Raw genomic sequence first — 19,953 nt, 5'->3', positions numbered from 1 at the left:
AAAAGAAAAGTCTAGCCTTTGCCGGACATTTGAGCTTCCATAAGTGCTTCGGCCACCATTCCGGGATTCCCCATCCTTTCCTAGACATGATGAATTTATATCCACTTTTTGGAGAGTATTCTCCGGTTTCTGCATGGGCCCAGATCAGCTGATCCATGCTATCTTTTATTCTGACATTTGACCTGGAGAGTTCTTGAGTATAAGAATTCCATTCATTCCACCATCTTTGCTCTAGTTCTAAATCTTCTCCATTTTTCCAAGCTTGTCCCCACATAGTTGAGTGACCAACTTTTTCCACCTGATTTAAGAAGAGTATGCCTTTGATTTCTAATTGCCTGATTAACCCGGGGGATAGAGCAAAATTTTCGTTGCATCCTACCCACGGGTCCTTACCTATCTTCAAATTCCTTCCGTTCCCGATCTTCCATGCCAAACCCTGTTCGATTACTTTGAAGGACTCCACCGTTGCTTTCCATATCACCGAGACATTCTTCTTATTCTTTGTTGGGTTTCTAATCCATTCTTCTAAAGGAGCTGGGTCTATATATTTCCTTTTCACTACTCTTGTCCATAAATTTTCCATCTTTATCAGTCTCCAACCTGATTTTGCAGCTAGCGAGAGGCTGAAGTCAGGAAGACTTTTTATCCCCCATCCTCCCCAATCTTTTGGCCTTGCCACTTTTTCCCAGGCTACCCATGGAAGGACAGAGTTCTCCTTTGAGCCAGCCCATAAAAATCTGCTACAAATTCTCCTTATTTTCTCCAAAGTACCTTTAGGAACCCATGTTAATGCTGCCCAGTAAACTGGGATGGCCAGAAGTACTGATTTGATAAGTGTCAATCTTCCGGCTCTGGACAGCCATTTGTAGCTCCAATGAGAGATTCTGGCTTCTATTTTGGCGATCAACCAGTTCCAGTCCTCTTTCTTATATGCATTTGGTTTAAGCCAGAACCCTAGATACTTGAATGGGGATTCCATATTACTCGATTGATAAGGAAAGAGCGAAAGCATCTGGGCATTTTCTTGTCTGTCTAGGCCTTCCATTATTAACTGAGATTTCCTGGAGTTTATCTGCATTCCAGTTGCTTTCAAGAACAGGTCAAGAATGTTTTTTAATTCCTTTATCTCATTAGACTCTCCATTTGTGAAAACCAGAATGTCATCAACAAAAAGGAGATGAGAAATATACAAGTTGATAGCAACTTCGAGACCTTTTACCTTGCCTTCCCTTTTGGACTTTTGAATCAGCTGGCTTAACCCTTCTGCTACTAGAAGGAAAAGCAGAGGGGACAGAGGGCAGCCTTGCCTCAGTCCCCTCTGTCCTTTGAAAAAAGGAGAGGCTGCGCCATTGATGAGGACTGCATAGCTGACATTTGTAATACACGCCATGATCCAACTGATGAAATCTGTTTTGAAACCTAAATGAGTTAGGAGCAGACGGACATATATCCAATTTATCCGGTCATAAGCTTTGGATAAGTCAATTTTGATAACTGCACCCTTCTTATTCTTCTGCCTGACACTGTGCAATACCTCCTGAGCTACTCCGATCGCTTCATGAATTTGTCGTCCATTTAAAAACCCGAATTGTTCCATTGAAATGTGTCTAGACAGAATTGGTTTTATTCTGATCGCAATCACCTTTGCAATAATCTTGTATATACAGTTGCATAATGAAATTGGTCTGAAGTCTTCAAAGGTTTCAGGAACTTCCTTCTTTGGGATGAGGGCTATAAAAGTTGCATTGAAAGGACTATAAACCTCTCCCTTCTTCCTGGACTCTTCTACAACTTCAGTTATTTCTGCTCCAATCAGATCGAAGAAATGGAGAAAGAGTTCTATGGTCCATCCGTCCGGCCCAGGGCTTTTTTCTTTTGCCATAGATTTCATGACACTTTCAACTTCCTCCTTTGTAACTGGCCTTATCAAATCCTCTGCTTCTTCCTCCTCCACATACCTTGGGAAACATTGCGCTGTTTTAATAACCTCAGCAATGGTGATTTCTCCTTGGTCTGCAAATAAGTTCTGAAAATGACTTTGCCCTAATGCTGACAGAGATTCAAATGTCTTTGCCTCTCTTCCTTCTTCGTTTTTAAGGTTCCAGATAGTGTTTGCAGACTTCCTCCCTTTTGCGTAGTTGTGGAAAAAACTTGTGTTTTCATCCCCTGCTTTAAGCCAGATCGCTCTGCTCTTGAGCCGCCATTCTTCTTCTTTTGCCAGAAGGATTTGATTTTTGAGTTTCTCAAGGTGGAGGATCCTCTCTTTGGATTCCTGTGTTGCGTAACCGTCCTCCTCTATACTTTCCAGCTTTTGAAGTTCCTCACTTATCCGAGTTATTTCCTCATTCTGTTTTACCTTCCTGTCCTTCGCCCATATTATAGTTGCTTTCTTCAGTCTTTTGAGGTTTTCCATAAACAGGAACCCTTTGTCCTCTGAGGTGCTAAGGTCAGGATGCCTCCAAGTTTCTTTAAATAATTTGATGAAAGAATCTTCTTGCAGCCAAGAAGCATTGAACTTGAATGGTGCTGGCGGCTTAGGAGGAGGTTTAGAGAGTTCTAAGTAAACTGGAAAATGATCTGAAGGCCCTCCCTCTTCAACCCATTGCCGAAACATAGGGATCGTGGAGGATAGTGCTTCATTAATGAGGAACCGGTCCAGTCTTTTTGCCACTCTTGCTTCTCCTACTCTCCTGTTCCTCCAAGTCGGCTTCAACTTAATGAGATTGACATCAATTAGGTTGTTGGCTGTTAAGAGATTTTGGAAAAAATCTGTCAGCGGATCTTCCCTAGCCGAAGGTCCCCAGGCCTCCGCTCTTCCTATTGAGAAGTTTAGGTCTCCACCCAGCACCATGAAATTGTTCTTCAGAGTCGAGTTTGACATCAGGTCGTTCCAAAAGGCCACCCTCCCTTGACAAGGCCCATATATGTTTAAGATTGTTAGAGGAAATTCAAATTCAGGGGATTGAATTTCCATACCCATCACCTGCTTCATGCCCCATTGGTTCCTTATCTTTATTCTCCCTTCCCTATATCCTACCGCCAATCCACCTGAGTGTCCTTCTGAGTCCATAGCCGAGAATTTCCATCCTGGAAGGAGGGCATTTAGCACCGATTCGACTTCTGCTCCGTTCCCCAAGGTCTCCTGAAGTAGAAGGATATCTGATTTTGAATTCATGACCATCTCCCTAAGAGCCAGTTTTTTGGGTTTACTGGCCAAACCCCTGCAGTTCCATGATGTAAGAATCATTTCGGAACGATTTCAGGGGCCTGCATCGCTCTAAGTGCCCCAGTAATTGATTGTTGCTTCCCATCTGCCACATCATGTTTAGCTTTTATCTGGGCCATGGAGAGATTGGATTTCCTTCCCCTTTTTTTCCTTTTCAGACTCAGAGGAGGGGATAGTCCTATACCACCCACAGTATCTAAGGGGTCCTGTTTGGTGTCCAGGGATCTAAGATTGTATGGGCAAGTAGGATGATGGACCGAGGGGATAGGATTAGAGGAAGCACCTTCACAATTCAGATCTAAGGAGGGGATTGCGGCCGAGATGATTTCAATGCAGTTTTCCACTGTGTTTCTTTCATGACTTTCAATAAATTCATTGTTATCAGAAATGAAATTTTTTGAAGGAGATTCAGGGACCAGACAAGCTTCATTTATTTCTGAATTGAGAATAGGGGAAAGTTTTGGATCTATGCACATACCCTTTGCATCCTCGCTCTCGATGGGATTTTGAGTTGCTTTCGTTTCCACAGTGGTCTCCATAGTTGCTCTTGCGCCCCCGAGCTCGAGATCTTTGTCTGCCCTTTTGAGCTGAGTGTCTTGAATTACTGCATTCGGTGTCTGCCCTTCCTGTTGATAATCCATCTCCATTTCTGCCTCTGTCTGATGTACTGAGGTCTCCTTCCTCTGTAAATTCTGATTGAGACGGGCAACCTTCTCTAATTGCGCTGATGTCCTCTGGAACCGTCTCCTTCGCCTTCCTAAGGGGCATTCCTTAGCCAAATGACCATAGACGTGGCATCTATGGCACCTGAAGGGCAAATATTCATAGTCCAGGATCTGTTCAAAGACGAAATCTTTGTACTGGAGATTGATCTTCTCTGCTAGACCTCCGCTTGGATTTAGGCTGACAAGGATCCGCGCCATAGCCTTGTTCTGAGTTTGCTTGAAGGACATGTCCGCTTCCAGGAAAGTACCCAGTCTGTTCCCTATTGCCTTGAAGACTGATTCGACCCACAGGAAGGAAGGCAGCCCTGGTGCCCTCACCCAAACCGGGAAGACATCTGTTTTCTCATGAACAGCGTCGAACAACGGGCTCCATTTTTTTAGAAGTACAGGGATGTTCCCGAAGGCCCAATTCTTTTCGACCACCCAATCGGCCGCCTCTTTGTGCTCAAAGCGCACCATGAACCAGCCCTTTGCTAGGGTTGAAACCTCGAAACCTCTAATGATGTCGGTCTGCCAATTTTGTTCCCCCCATGCTTTAATGAAATTGGAAGAGAATTTTTTCCCCCTCGCCCTACCGACCAAGGTGCATTCAGCCACCTCCAGGGCCTCTTCAATCTGCATGTCCATGCCCAAAACCAGATTCCCTTCCAAATCCTGCGAGTTGATTGGTCTCTGTTTTTTTCCTTGTCCCGACGTCCTCCTCCCTTGATTCCTTGTTTATCTCATTCCCTTCTAGCTGTTCCAGGCCGGGATTCAAAGGGGAAAGCCTCTGCTCGAAAGGGGCTAGATGCGAATTGATTATAGAGTTATTGAAAGGCTCAGATGGGGATTGATTTTGTACCTGAGACTCCAATGCTGAACCAGAAAGGTTCTTTCGAGGGTCTGGAGGTCCTTCTGGCCCGTCTTCCCTCCGTCCTTCAATCCTTTTGGGACTGCTTTGACCTTTGGCTATAGATGCCCTAGTAACAGCCGAAACCCTTCCGAGACCCCTTTCGGTCCTTTGCCCCGTGCTTGTACCAAAATTAACGATGTCTTCTAAGCCTCCAGAGAGAACCGGGCCGATGGAAGGGGGTTTCCCTTTGCTGCCATGGAGGAAATGTCGAGAGCCTGCTGCATGCAACTCATTTCCGCTCGCCTTGCTTGAGTGCTGTAGATCTTGGGATCCCTGGTAAAAATAGTCATTCCCCTCCAACTTCTTGATCGAGTGAAGAGAGGGCTGGCTAATCCTTAGTGTTTCCGGAGAAAGAGGGACTGAACTTAGAATTTCAGGCGCTCCAAAGTAGCGTTCGATGTTCTGGGCTGTAGGGTCTTTCCCCCAGACCGATAGGATATCCTCCATAGCCGGGTCTAGGTCCACGAGTTCGTTTGAGTTAACCATGGTTACTGTGAGGGTTCACGAAGTTACTCGCCGTTCGTTTTCGCTGCCAGCACAATGATCCTGCCTCCTATCCTCAGTAAAACCCCTGTTACTGTGTTCAACGCTATGACTCCCAGCTGTCAACCCTACGCTGATCCCAACCTCCAGCTGCCCTTCTTTCTGTCGCTATCCGCCGGGTTCCTGGTCCTTGCTTCGACTCAAACCGGTATCCTTTGCTGTTGCCCTAAACCCTCATCCTGGCTGGTCTTGGTTCCCTCCTATGCTCCTGCGCCCAAACCCTCGCCAGTTCCTCCATTGCTCTCATGAACAAAAGTTTTTTATCTATGTTATTTTGACACTATATTTTTTAACAATTTAAAAAGATGGAGAAAATGAATTCATGCCTACCCTCATGTCATTTCTTACGTGTATAATTATATTTGTAATAATGTTTTTGGATAATTGATCCCAAGACCACTTAATTTCACACACTCACTAATAATATTGTCTCATTTTGCGTTCAATTGGTTGTTGTATAATTTGGATTGTGAGCTAATCACTTACTTGCAAGTTTCCATTTAATATCCTTGTACTTGTTTATTTCAATTTTATGCTCATTATCTTTTACTAATTGTGTCATATTGGAGCATCTCTCTTTAAGTACAAGCTTTCTTCTCTTTCAAGTCCTATTTTAAAATCTTGTTGCTCATATTTCTAAATGTTCATAATCAATTGTGGTTTCAAGTCACTAACACTTGTCTTGCAACACTGCTCTTCTTGTAGCTTGAAAATCATTTTTTAGTCGCAAGTATCATAATTTCTTATTGAGCATATTGTTTCTTGCAAGTTATTTCTAAAGGCACCGATCTCTCATAGAGTCATACATTATGTTGTTGGATATCTTGTGATCTCGTTGAATCTATCTTATTGATATTCATATGCTCATTAACATTTATACTTGCTAATTAATCTCTATAATCAAGTTACATTGAATGGTGTTGCCTTGTCTATGTCTCCTAGACCTTGTTACCCTTAACAAGTTTTCCTTTAGATATTCTTTAGGGACTACCCCACTGAGCTTAACTAGGAGAGAGCCTAAACGGAGAGAGTTAGGAATAGGTGACAACCCCTTCTATAAGCGTTTCGCCCCAAGGCCACACCTGGTGAGATTGGGGGCTATTGCCACATTAATGTGTGCATCCTAGACGGCAACAAGGCCAATCTAGGGCACAATAGACCTAGGGCTTGAATGATAACATCCAAAATGGGATATAGTAAGGTTAAAGTGCCAAGGAAAAGGTTTCCAACAATGAGTATTATCAATCCAATGGAATATGAAACCTTCAAGAAGCCCTCAAGTTGAAGCTTAGCCAAGCTAAGGTTTCCTTATGGCAATTTTTTTTTGGAGGAAAATGGAGAGATTAGCCACCAAAAGGAATGCTTTTGAAGAAACCACTTCTACTCTTGATGTTGAGTCCTTCCAATGCCCAAAATTCCTCTTCTAGCCAATTTTTCTCCAAGCCCTAGTTAGGCCGCTTATCCTTAAGAGGGCCAAAATAAGAGAGAGAAAAGGTGCAAAATTCAATTTGTGGATAAGATAAAGGTTGATCACCAATTAGGCAAGGCCAGTGCCTAGTTCTTGGGTGGATGGAGTCTATGGAGGTGATAGGTGAGCCAAGTCTTGGAAAGGAGTAAGGATGTTTTGATGCCCTAGCACAAAACCCTAAGGAGTAAGGATGTTTTGATGCCCTAGCACAAAACCCTAACTATTATCTTTGTGAGGGATAATATTCACTTGGGAGAGCTAATTAAAAGATTCACCAAGGGGATCGTTATTCACATTTTATCCATGAGTAATGCATACAATGATGATATCTAGCTTCTATACAATTGATCTTCAATAATAACGGTGCAATAGAAAAATCCTAGATTACCAATAAATTCCATACATTAGACATAAAATCAGAAATTTATCAATGACAAAGCTCACTTACAAGACAAAAATGCATGAACAATCCTTTCATTTATCCAACATAACTTCTCCAAAGCTAAGTCAAGAGATCCAATAAACAAAGTACTCCATAGATCACATCTTGCCAAGATGCAAGATGCTGAAATTATTCTATAGAGGCCAAATTAGTCCAAGTGATGCTGATTGAAATGAAAAGTCCTCTCTTTATATGAGGAGGATGAATCATAATATTATCCTAAAAGCCCCAACTAACAAATTAAATCACAAGAAGCCCTTGGGTTACAAGCCAACCCACTAGCTTTTAAACATAAGTGAAAAATAAAATCCACACGTGTGAGCTGCTAGCCTTCTAGGGCTGACGTCATGCATGAAATATGCTCCAAGTGGCATCTACAAGTGCTATGAGGTGTCCAACATGGTGTAGTAACATGTAAAAATCATGATTTGACGGTTGGACCTGAAATCCATTTCAATGGCTCTCCGTGGTCTCGAAATCTAGCTGGCGAATGATAAAGTGGTCTCCATGGGTCTCCAACTGCTCCTAATGTCCATCTCTAGTTCAACATTGAGGGCTTTCCAGGTGCTACTTAGCCCTCCCAAGTCTCTGAACATGAGACCATTCTCATTTGGGCCCTGAATCAACTGCCATCTCTCATAAGGTGCTAAGGTTGGCCTAGGGGCATGTTGAGTCCAGGTTTTTCATCTTGAAGAATCATCAAATCTAGTGCAAAGTGGCACAATGTCCTAGGTGCAAGAGGTGCCTAGGGTTGTGTGTGATGTGTTGTTGCTGCTGGGATGTCTGAGGCTCTCAATGCTTCACTTGTTAGTGTCAATATACTTCTGTAATGGCCTAGGTACCGGTGGAAAGGAGCCCTAGACATGGGCTGCTGAACCACATGACAATCACAACAAAATTCTAGTGGAAACAACCTGTCATTAAGGACAAAAATCATTATTGCATCTGTGTGAACCAAGCTGGAATGTAATGGGATATTAAATACTTCAAATAAAGGTCCCTTTCCAAAATCAAGGCCTGAAGCTTGCAATCGTGTTTCCTCCCTAGGTAGGAGTGGCTAAAGGACAACCATATTAGGTGTTTCCAGCCCCTAAGGGGAAGTAACATTTCCTTAGTCCACCCTTCAATTGATAGGTGTTAGTGAATAATAATGATGGTACGAAGGGGAGAAGACTTCATGGCCAAGTGCCATGGTCAAAGGGATCAGCTGATGGCAATCCACATCTTGAATGTATAGATGTGAGGAGGGAGTAATCATGGATGCACGAGTTACCAACTCAGCCTTTGTTTTTCCACCCCTCTTGTGCGCCTTTTACTTTTTCTTGATTTTTCTTTGTATTATTGCTCATAGCTCAAGGGTTAAAGCTTGCTTTGAATGATATAGCAATTGTATTACCCCTTAAGGATGAGTCATTTCATTGCTCATCGGGGTTGGGACATGCAAGGGTTCCTTTTGATGATGTAATGGAGCAACATGTGCTTAGGAATCAGGTGATGGCCATAATGAGTGAGGTAGAGCTCATGCTAGGATTTTTCCCATGTGCTAATTTGTATGTCTCGACCATCTTTTGCATTTTGATATTCTTTCCTTTAATTTTGTTTTGTGGCCATGATATGCTCTTTTTGTTTCTTTTAGCTGCATCAACCTCCTAGGGCAAAAGTTTCGGGCCATACCCAGTTATGTAAATGTATGGGTGCCAAATCCCAAAGAACCAATGGTCAGTTGAACCTGAAGAATGGATGTAATATAAGGGCTTGTAATGTATGATGGAAAGTGTTAAGTATGATGCAGGGATAGATGGAACTACACTATCTCAATCAGGGCTTCCCAAGTAGTGCCCCTCCTATACCCATTGAGCCATTAGGGGAGGTCCCATTGAACTAGGATCGAAGATTAACAAGATCATGGTCAAAACCCCTCCTTCCAAGTCACCCCATTATCCATATCAAATGCCTAAATGCAAAAAAGCATAAGCACCCAATTGCAAAATGATTAAAGTACCTTTTGATTGAAAACCCACCTTCATCCATGTGCTCATGCTGGATGAGTGAGAAATATATGGCTGATGCAAGTGGCGGAGGTATAAGGGCATGTCATTAGCTAGTGGTGGCTGTCTACATGGGTGGTTGACTGGCTATCACGGATAGGAGAAAAGTTTTCTCCTATAGGGTTACCCATTTTGGTGGGTAACATTCCTAAATCCTTATTAGAACATCCCTCTAAAGAAGCCTACTTGACCACATAGCCCAATACAAATATAAGGCATTGATCTTCCCCTTTCAACAACCCAAAAATCTATAAAATTTATGAACTTTATTATTGTTTTCAACCAGATCTGGAAATTACAGCAGTAAATTTCTTAGTCCAGATTATTGTTCAAGTCATATAAAATCCAAATAACCATCTTAGACCTTGACTTGAAAATTTTGAATGCAAATCACAGATTTCTACCACTTATTTCTCTTTGGATTTTGCTAAATTAGCCAAAGAAAGGAGGCCAATCCCAACGCCCAATGACCACTAGCCCAAACAATGGAGACGAATAATGGGAAAGTTGGAAAGTGGCAAGTATAGAATAATCATGAAGATGCTACTTGAATTAGCATTTCCCCAATAATGCTCTTCCTAAAACCCTAAGGCCTTAGAGGAGGTCCCACTGGACTAGAGTCAAAGACTAGCCTCCCAGGTGAAGTGAGGGAACAAGAATACAGTCAAGATCAGTCAGTTATTCAGTTTGCCCCTTGAACCATATTAGTATTCCCATAACATTAAGTGAAAGCACATGATTGCAAAATGATTAAAGTGCCTACCGATGGATGATCCACTTTCCTTAAAGAAGGGATGCTGGATGGGAGAGAGAAATCTAATCAGAGCAAGAAGTGGAGGATCCTAGTATCATGTTATGTGTTGATCATATAGGGCTGCTGGCTGGCTGGCTAGCTATTCAATGAGGAGAAAACTTTGTCCTATGGGTTACCCACTTTTTGGTGGGTAATAGGCACCAACAACTAAGGCCATGAAATTTCAAAACCAGCAAAGATATAGCTGCATAGCTAAGGAAGAAAAATAGATGAAAAACACCTTGCATAATCTATAAAAGATATATTCATGGATGGAATAAGGTAAGAGCAATATGTGCTTTGGGAGAGCGAGGTGCCCAACATTCTTCTTTTTGGCTTTTTATATATGCCACGTTACTAATCATGGGAGATGAGTTAGCTTTATGCCACATGTCCTAACTTGATTCTTCCCTTTCCTTATAGCCCCCCCTCTTTCCCAGTGCAGTCATTCTTATGTTCTTTTATATTTTTCTTTTGGGATTACATCATGTCTTTATGTCCAGCGTAGGAAAAATATAGCCTAAGCTAATTATATTTTCTAAGAGATTATTCTTTTCACTTTGGGAGCTATTTTCACACTATGTATTGACACTGGATGTACTTTTCAGTCCCATTGACCTGGCTATTGTGGTTATTCCTTGGACATGAATAAGATTATTTTATCTTATCTATCTAGGGAGGCCTTGGCCTGGAGTTCTCATTAGGAGCACAACAATATCATGCAACTTCCTATGAGGTGCTATTCATGAAATCTACATAACTGAGTATAGGCAAAAATCTTTATATGATATTTAATCATTGGACCATGTGCAAAGGAGGGGTACAAAAATGAAGTATTACGCTAAGATTGTTACACACGTCATATTATTAATTTAGCACAGTAGAGTGCCCAACTAGGAATGGACATTACATTTTTAAAACAACTCCAAGGTAGGATTATTTAGATTTGAGGGGTGAAAACTTCCAGTATTAATTTGTTAACTGTTTTTCGTTTTGATGTCTCCCTATTGGAAGTTTTAGTAGGATTGAAACTAAACTTTTTGTGGAATTGATGTTGGGGAGTGATTTTATAAGTATGCATTTGTTTGTATCACGCATGATATACTGGCCTAACAAATCATTTGAATACTTCTAATTTTTTGATGTGTGTCACTTTAAGACACCTAAATTGATTAACTCTGTATTGGATTGTAGAATAACAAGCCAAATATGAGGCGCCGAGCGGGAATATCAGGTCTTCAAAATGCTGCTGCAGCTCGTGTACGTCTTTCATGTTTTGACTTGCTTCATACACATCTTTTGAAGTTGTATTCTTATTCCAGATGTGGGCTGTGGGAATGTATCATACGTAGCAATTTTCTGGGCTTAAGAAAATGGATTTACTTCTGTTTTAATGATTATTCTGTGTGGAATTTATTTCCTAATATTATGAAGTTACTAACCATTCAAAATCTTCTCATTCATAGGATAAGTATAGGGAGCTTGGGGAGAATGTAGCTACCATACGAAAAGACCTTATGAAGGAGCAACTTGCAACTTTTAGGGCACAGCTCGAAGAATTTGCTCGCAAACACAAGGTGTGCAGATAGTTTTAATGAGCAGTAGTTATTTAGTATTATGGAATCTAACTCCAAATTTGTCTATGGATGGCGAGTTGAGAGATTATAATGACCACCTTTGTTTGCCTTTACCTTTTGAGAGAGTTGTTTCAAAATAATTACTCATTTGCTTCCAAATGCCCATTATAGCATTGGAAGACAACTCTATCATCAGATTTTAGGAATTGTTTACTTGGCCAAAGGTGAGATGTGTACCAAAGAATTAATGTTCTAAATACGTATCTTTTACTTGTTTTACCTTCTTCGATGATTACCTTGCAGCTATGGTAGAATATATCTATTTCTCAGCTTGGCATGGTTGAACTCTTTGCCTTGACATTGCAGTCTCTAAGAAATAACAACAGATAGAAATGTGGTGCTTCTATTGGTGATTGCAGAATGATATAAAGAAAAATCCTGCATTCAGGTCACAATTTCATGAGATGTGCGCCAAAGTTGGAGTGGATCCACTTGCATCAAACAAGGGATTTTGGGCTGAACTGTTAGGAATTGGCGATTTCTATTATGAACTTGGTCTCTCTCTCCCCCCCTCACTCTCTATATTACCTAGTTGCATAAATTAGAGAAATCATCTCTCTCTCTCCATATTGCTTAGTTGTATAAATTAGAGAGATCATAATTCACATGTGATTAATAGAAAATGTGAAAAAGTGCAATTGTGGAGAATATTGTTCGTTTCAATGGGAGAAACATAATGAATCTAACTACAAGGGGATATGTGTAGCATCAGTAGATGAAGTAAGATAATTTTATGAATGTCCAACAAATGACTATAAAAGTAGGACAATGGAACTAAAAAAGTACATTCAGAGTAGGTAATGTTGCCTCAAAATCTAGCAGGCCTTGTGAGAGGCCTCACAAGGTAAGGGCCAGACCTTTATTGCAATAATGGGGGAGATTTCTGCTGTCACATCAGCAGTCTCTTTCCCACTCTTTAGTGGAATGGCACCAAACGGGAGGCTTCCTAGTGATCTCCTAAATGATATCCTATTTTATTTGGCTCAAGGTGATGTAGATGTAGACTAGATAAAGGCACTCTTCAGTTGACAAAGGCACAATTATGTTTGTACAGGAGCAACATATCGTATACCAAGTCCTTAAAGAGGCATGTGTGACCTAGGGTTTCAAGATATAGATCAACAAAAGAATATCTAGGCATATAAGTACAGAGGAAAGGGTTTGCAAATGATGTAATCCACAAAGGAGAAGACACTCTCAAATTAAGCCCTAAGTTGAAGCCCTAGCTAGGATTGGGGTTATTCTAGAACAAAAATTGCTTAGGGAGGATGATGTCTGCCCTATTAAGGCAAATTCAACCATGTGAAATGCGAGATTTTGAGTTAAAAAGTTCAGAAGGTAAAATTCAAGCCAATTAAGCTCCAATGTCCATCCAAGAATTTCCCTAATTGAATTCAGCCCTAGAAACTAACCCTAGCGGCTTGCCTTGAAGGACTTTGAAAAGTAGAAGACTTGAAATTATAGAAGTTTTTTGTATTTTTGACCAACAAAAGGATTCCCCATGCATATTTATAGTTGGATGTTGGAGTCTTTAGGGCTAAATTTAAGAGAAGGTGAATTAATGCTTGGAGTAAGGGGGAAAACCCTAGTTTTCACTTGATAAACCCTAGCTATATTTTTTGTGAAGGGAGAAATTAAATAGGGGAAGCTCTCTAGGAGGTCCCCTATGGATTTCAAGGAAGATAAATTTAACATGCAACAATCAAGAAAGATTTTCCATAAATAATATGCATTTAGACATGGAATAAAATCCCTAGCATTAATTAATCACACGAAAAACAATCAAAATCTACAATTAAACGTACAACTTTTCCAAGAAATAGCCTTATTTGAATCCCAAAAATAAATCTCCAAGACAAAAATAATTTTCAATAGCAATAGCTTCAAAAGGATCACATCTCCACTAGTAGTAAGTTACGCTACGCTAAGTCGAGCTCTCTAAAGGCGGCCAAAATCCAAGTGTTATGATGAGAAACAAGAGTGAAGTGATCCTCTATTTATACGAGGTCAATAACTTTCATTAATTTGCCTAATAGCGTTATGACAAGTTCAATTTTGTGTGTACATGAAGAAAATGGGTCATAAGCGAACCCAATAGCTCAATACAATAAAATAAGTGTTAATTTTTGGTATGTTCTATGCTTAGAGCAATTTATTTCAATTTTTTCATTTAGCTCAATATCAATTCCAGATTAGCAATCACATCAGCATGATAGTAAATTGCAGATAGAACATAAACATAAACATCAGAAAACAAGCCAAGACAAGAGGACATAAGATGTGGCGCCAGCGAGGGACAAACCCCAATGTGGGGAAACCCTTGATCAATTCTTCTTATATATTCTTCAATAGTTCAGCAGAGAGAGAGAGATAGTACATATACATCAGAAGTCAACATTTTGACTTTGTCATAATAAGAGCAGAGATCTTCTCTATGAAGATAACACATGAGGTAGCTGATCTGAACTCAGGTGAAGGCATATTGCTTCAACTGATCCTCCAAGGTGACTCCATCACCATGCAACACCCATCACTGTGCTGCACCTCATCATCATGTTTCACCCATCAAGCTGCTCTTCATCATCATTATGCTGCATCCTTCATGCTGCACTATGTTGTACCCTTCATTGCACTATGCTGCACCCAAATGCATACTGCAATACATCATCATCATGCTGCTGCAATACATTCTTGCTACTGCTATACATCCATGCCCATCATCACTGTGTTGCACCATGCAGCACCCATCCTCACTGTCACCTATATGCTGCGTACTGTTACTGTGCACCAAGCTGCACCATCACACACTCAATGCATACTAGCCTTCGCTGCTTGCTATGGCTTACAGCCTAGCAGAGCAACTAGGCTATAGTAGCAGACTCCTTCAACAGGTTCCATTCATGCAGTGATCCATTCATCCTTCAAACAACAACCCCACAACTTCTTCTTATATGATACTTATGCCTAGGATATCATACCAAAACATAACCATGCTGTCTCCAACAACAAGTGGCTAGATGATTGTGCAAGACTTATTACAGGACAACAACCAACCGCTTGTGACCTTCCTGTAAACAATGTGTAAGGTCTACCTCGAACAGTCCTCCTCAACTGCAGATTGAGGCCTTTAATGATTGCGTCCTAGTGCCTATTTAAATGTTGTTGTTTGGAGCCTCCTTGAGCTGCCTATACCACCCTCCTTAACTGTGGCTTAGATTCTTTCATGGACTGTGTATGCATCTCTTTCTTGATTGCGTTAGGGCTTGTCAAGGGCCTCCCCTTGCTGCATCTAAACCCTTTATGAATGCAGCCTAGGACAACATATTACTGCTATATATAAGTGTCCCTTCTTGCTGCCTTAAGTGTTGCGGCTAGGAGACTGTGTTTACTTCCTTACTGCGGCTAGGGTAGGATAGATCCTTCATGACAATGTTTAGCATTAGGATGAAAACGTTTAGCATCAGGACTTCATGACAACGTTTAGCATCTATCCTTCATGACAACGTTTAACATCTATCCTTCATGACTTCATTTCAATTAGAACCAAATTTAGGGCATATTATTAACTGTAAGTAGGGCTTCTTCATTTTAGCGTGTAGGGCTTATTTCCATGCCAGCATAGGTGTTTCTCCATGATAACAATAAGGCTTCTTCCATGGCTGCATTAGGCTTCTCCATTAGGGCAGCGTAGAGCCTTGTCCATGGCAATGTAGAGCCTTCTCCATCATAGCTTCTAGGGCATCTCATATTAGGGCAGGGTATCACCTAGGGCACTCCTTCTAGATCTCATCTTCATCAAACCCAAAACAGAATCAAGAGAGATCACAAGAGTGTGTGTGTTGGGCATGGAATCCCCCCAAGGCATGTTTTGGGTCTTAAAGCCCAAGTTTTGACCGAATATTTTTGTAAAAGCTCCACGAATTGCTGGCGCGGGGCGTGAAAGTATAATAGTCGTGAAAATATAATAGTCACAGGGTTGTCCACCCTAGTTTTTGTAATGTAATGTTGGCTGGATAGACCTACCCATGGTCCGCAGATCACGGGATTGTATAAATAGAGGGAGGCCCTAAGTGTATAGGATAAGAAATAACGAATGGAAGAAATGCATGAGAAGTTTAAGTGATTGAGTCGAAGTGTAAAGTGTGTATGTCGGTCGTAAAGTAGGAGAAGGCTCTGCAACTGAATGCGCAGAGGCCTAGTAGTCCACAGCTAAGTGCGCGGACCCCTGCAGCTGAGTGTGTAGGGCAGGTCGAGTCTGTAACCGTTGGGAGAATCAATAAAGAGAAGTTTTGCTATAATTCTGTGTATATTTTCCTAGTTTAATGCATGATTGGATATAATTTGCAAGTATATTGTTTATTTACTGCGCGATCGTGTATGAATGTTTTGTATTGCTAATTATAACTTAAGACATTCAAGTAGGCAGAGGTAATTAATTAACAATGGAAGATAAGTACGACCTCGGGTAATAGTGCAGAGCGCAGAATAGCCCCTGGTTAGGGCTATGCGAAGGTAGTGTATCAGGTCATGAGGAATGGGAAGTGTGCGAAGCGACTTGCATGCTGGAACAAACAGAGGACCAGTTGTACCTCCCAGACATCTCAAGGGTGCGGAAACCTGGTTCTAGCACCCTCCCATACTACTTCGGGTGAGACCTCACTCTGCGCTTCGCGGACTGTTGCCAAAAGGGGTAGTAGTACAGGGATTTGTTTGGCTAATTAACTCCAAACCTGGGTCAACAAGCCAACAAATGGTTCTGTTGCGGGACCGAGATCTGCATAGAGATGTCTGATGTCGTATCACTGGAATTCGACAAAGAAAGGAATTGAAGATTGGTTGGATAGAAAGATTCACGAGTTCGCGGCGCAGGAAAACAGGAATCCGCGACTATCAAAGGAAGAGTGGTTAGACTGCTACTTGTATACGGAGATCCACGAAATTTTCTTTGCATCCTTCCCCACTGAGTTGTACGAGTGGATTGCAAAGCTAGCAGATAGCCAAGGAAGGTGTAAACTCAACAAACCTATTGTGTGGACTCCAGAATTGGTGCGCGGATGGAAGCATTGGAAGATAAGATCGCGCGCACTGTTGATCACTGGCTCGATCGAATCATAGGAGGATTCATCACCGAATTCGCGGTAGATACTTCAGTCAGCTATAGTGAGGCAGAACGATGCTTCCTCAAGGGACCGTGAGGTAAGTATGTTAAATCTTTGAACACTTGGATTAAAATGCTATTGTGTGAAAAGCGGGTTATGCGAATAAATTAATGTTTGGGGCTACGCGGAGTGGGAGAATCTACAAAAACAAAGGTAGCACAAAACTAGAAACTAGCCCCTTGATTTCACCTCCGCGAGGGGGCAAAGAAGAGCTCGCGAAGGTCTCGCCAAGAAGTGTGATCAATCTGATAAGGCAGAGAATTCCACGCATACCACCCCCACCCACACCACCACCAGTTTCACCGTCTTCACCCTCGTCTTCACCCATACCACCTCCGCCACCACCGCAAAGCAGTATGGCAAGTGCGATAAAGCTACCAGTGTTCAAGGGAGTAGGGAATGAAGATCCAGACCAGTTTTGGTTCATGATAAAAGCTGTATGGGAAGCACAAGGTGTCATGGACGACAATATAAAGAAGGCAACGTTGGTCAGCGCTCTGCAGGATCGCGCGCTGACTTAGTACATTAAGCATTCCAATGACAATCCGAATGCGGGGATCGCAAATATCCAAGCTGTGCTAAACAAAGAATTTAGCAGGCCAAAGTCTGAGGCACAGTCGATCATTGGATTCAAGGAGATCACAATGCTACCAGGCGAAACCCCATGGGAGTTGGATCAAAGACTGAAGTGCACAATTTGCAAAGCGAACATGACATTAACAAATGGGCAACACCGCGAATGGTTTGTGGCATCGTTAACACCGCATCTACGAAATGCACTATCACAACAAAGGCTAACAACTTAGTTTGAGGCTTTGGAGATCGCGATGAGATTGCACGAGACTCCGATACAAGATCCTAACCTGGGAGTTTAGCAGATTCACGCGCAGTTGAAAAACTTGTGCTTGGAGATGCAAAGTTTGAAACAAGACAGGACAACCCGCCCAGAGATGCGCGATGAGCTATGGTGTGTAAAATGCAAGGGTTAGGGGCACGACAAGGACCACTGCCCGGTATTCGGGAATTACCTTGCGGGAGGAGGGTCAATGCCACTAAGACCAGAGGCAAAAGCAGGACCAAGCGCGGCGCTTGCACTTTGGTGCGCGATTTGTCAGATAGGAGGAAAGCATGCTACAGATAACTGCCATCTATTACAGAAGTATACACAGAATTCAAAGCAATTATTCTATAATTTCTACAGGTCAGTAGGACATGATGAGTGCACTTGTAGAAGTTATGATCTAATGATGGATCGAACTCCTACTCACAGAGTTCAGGCTGAAACACAGCCCCTCGATCAAAACGCAGGAATGACGCACATAGGATTTCAGGGGCGCGGACAAGGCCGAGGTGGAGGGGTGCTAGGAAGAGGTCGCAGACAACTGATATGTTACAATTGCGGAGGGCCAGGGCATTATGACCGCGATTGTACGAATCCAACGCGACCATCATGCTTGTATTGTACGTTGTTTGATCATGAGACAAAGAATTGTCCTACACTGATAGCAAGGTTGCACGATAAAGGAGCACTCCAACCTCCCCCAACTAAGAACCTGCAAATGATGAGGTCTGAGCCGTGTGAGGAAGACCCCAATGTAAATATCGTGCTCCGGAGTGGTATTACGATAGGGGATGACAAAGGCAAGCAACTTGAAGAAAGTACCTGGGTTTGCAAGGCTCCAACGAAGGAACCAGAATTTGATTTGGAGCGCGCTAAGGAGACCTTCATGGAAGCTAAGAGGAGCTTCGCTGATGCCTCCACTTCAGGAAGTAAGGCCAGACTAGAGCCGAAAATGGACCCATTGATGCTCACTACGTTCTTGGAGACATGCATGAAGCTGCTGCGCGACAACAAGGCTGTAAAGGGGCTGCAAGAACTCATAACTAGATGCGCTGGGATCGCACCAGGAGAACCACGCGTAGTCCGGAAGCTCGGGAAGCACATGACGTGAACAGGAAGGGAAATGAGATTGACCGCGTAGATTGGGGAATATGAGATGGACCAAGTGATTATGGATCTAGGATCAGACGCGAACATCCTGCCAAAACAGACATGGGAGTGCATGGGCAGGAAGCAGAGGTAGAAGAGGGGGGGTGTGGACCCACAAACCGCGTCCACATAGTTGAAGTGCCAACACCTAGCCGAGTAGACAGGGTCGCGCAAGAAGGTCAAGGCATCGAAGTTGACTATTGACCCGATCACCGTAATTGAGGGTGATCTGAACGACATCGGCGAGACAGTGCGCGATGTCACCTCTGAGGCCCTCCAAAATTTCATGCAGGAGAACCAGATTGTGTTGGGGGCCCTCAGAGCGCAGCTACATGAGTTGCAGGTGCGCACTCCTCAGGCTGGTACGCTTTCAACCAACCTCGTAGTCGGAACAATGGCAACAGAATAGATGATGCACGCTCGGGTGACGAATACTGTAGTGCTACCAGAAGGGGCACTAATGACAGCAAATGAGGCCTATAGGCCTGTGATTAGCGTGCTGAAGGGTCTCGACATCAACCTTGCTGCACTCCCGCGGGACACCTTATATGTTTTGCAGGATGGAATAACTGTAGAGCTGCGAGCTAGGGAGAGCCGCACATTGCAAGTCCTCAGCGAGCAGAAAATCAATATGGAACAATTGAGCTTGCAGCGCGATGAAGTGGTGTCGCAGAATCAATAGCTTGTACAGGTAATAGACGGAGCTTGCCAAAGCGTCCCGGAGCTGGCCATCCCAATAGACATACAAGCGGAGGCGCGCATCCACAAGTTAGCAGTAGGGGTGTGTGAGGCGCACATCCACAGGTTAGCAGCAGGGGTGCGTGAGGCGTGGGAGGAAATGACAAAGGTTCAACTGGAGCTGAACCTTCAGGTGAGCTGCGGTTAAAGGCACAGCTGCCCACCCCTCCGGAAGTCAGAGAATAGCGCGCTAGCACTATCATAGCGGGACTGGACGAAATTGGCAGTGCAGTGCGAGACTGCACCAGCATGTTGGAAGAATCATTTGAGGTCCTCACAAATTTGCAGGAGG

At 42.7% G+C, this 19,953-nt stretch overlaps 1 protein-coding gene across 2 annotated transcripts in view; it reads left to right on the top strand.

Moving 5' to 3' along the window:
* Positions 1 to 19,953, top strand: part of LOC149250034 (vacuolar protein sorting-associated protein 22 homolog 1-like) — a 119,056-nt gene that overhangs the window by 33,243 nt on the left and 65,860 nt on the right. For both annotated transcript variants that reach the window (XR_016266812.1, XM_089458899.1), the window contains exons 2-4: positions 11,332 to 11,397; positions 11,604 to 11,714; positions 12,134 to 12,269. Coding sequence is in view for 1 of the 2 variants with exons in the window: in XM_089458899.1 (XP_089315025.1) it covers positions 11,347 to 11,397; positions 11,604 to 11,714; positions 12,134 to 12,269 (298 nt within the window). In the remaining variant the exon portion in view is untranslated. The remainder of the gene's footprint in view (positions 1 to 11,331; positions 11,398 to 11,603; positions 11,715 to 12,133; positions 12,270 to 19,953) is intronic.

The sequence above is a fragment of the Pinus tabuliformis genome, chromosome 7 (genome assembly GCF_031772625.1).
Source record: "Pinus tabuliformis cultivar Carrire ecotype Pingquan chromosome 7, CPIR1, whole genome shotgun sequence".
NCBI lineage: Eukaryota > Viridiplantae > Streptophyta > Pinopsida > Pinales > Pinaceae > Pinus > Pinus tabuliformis.
This window is presented reverse-complemented; position numbering and strand designations above follow the sequence as displayed.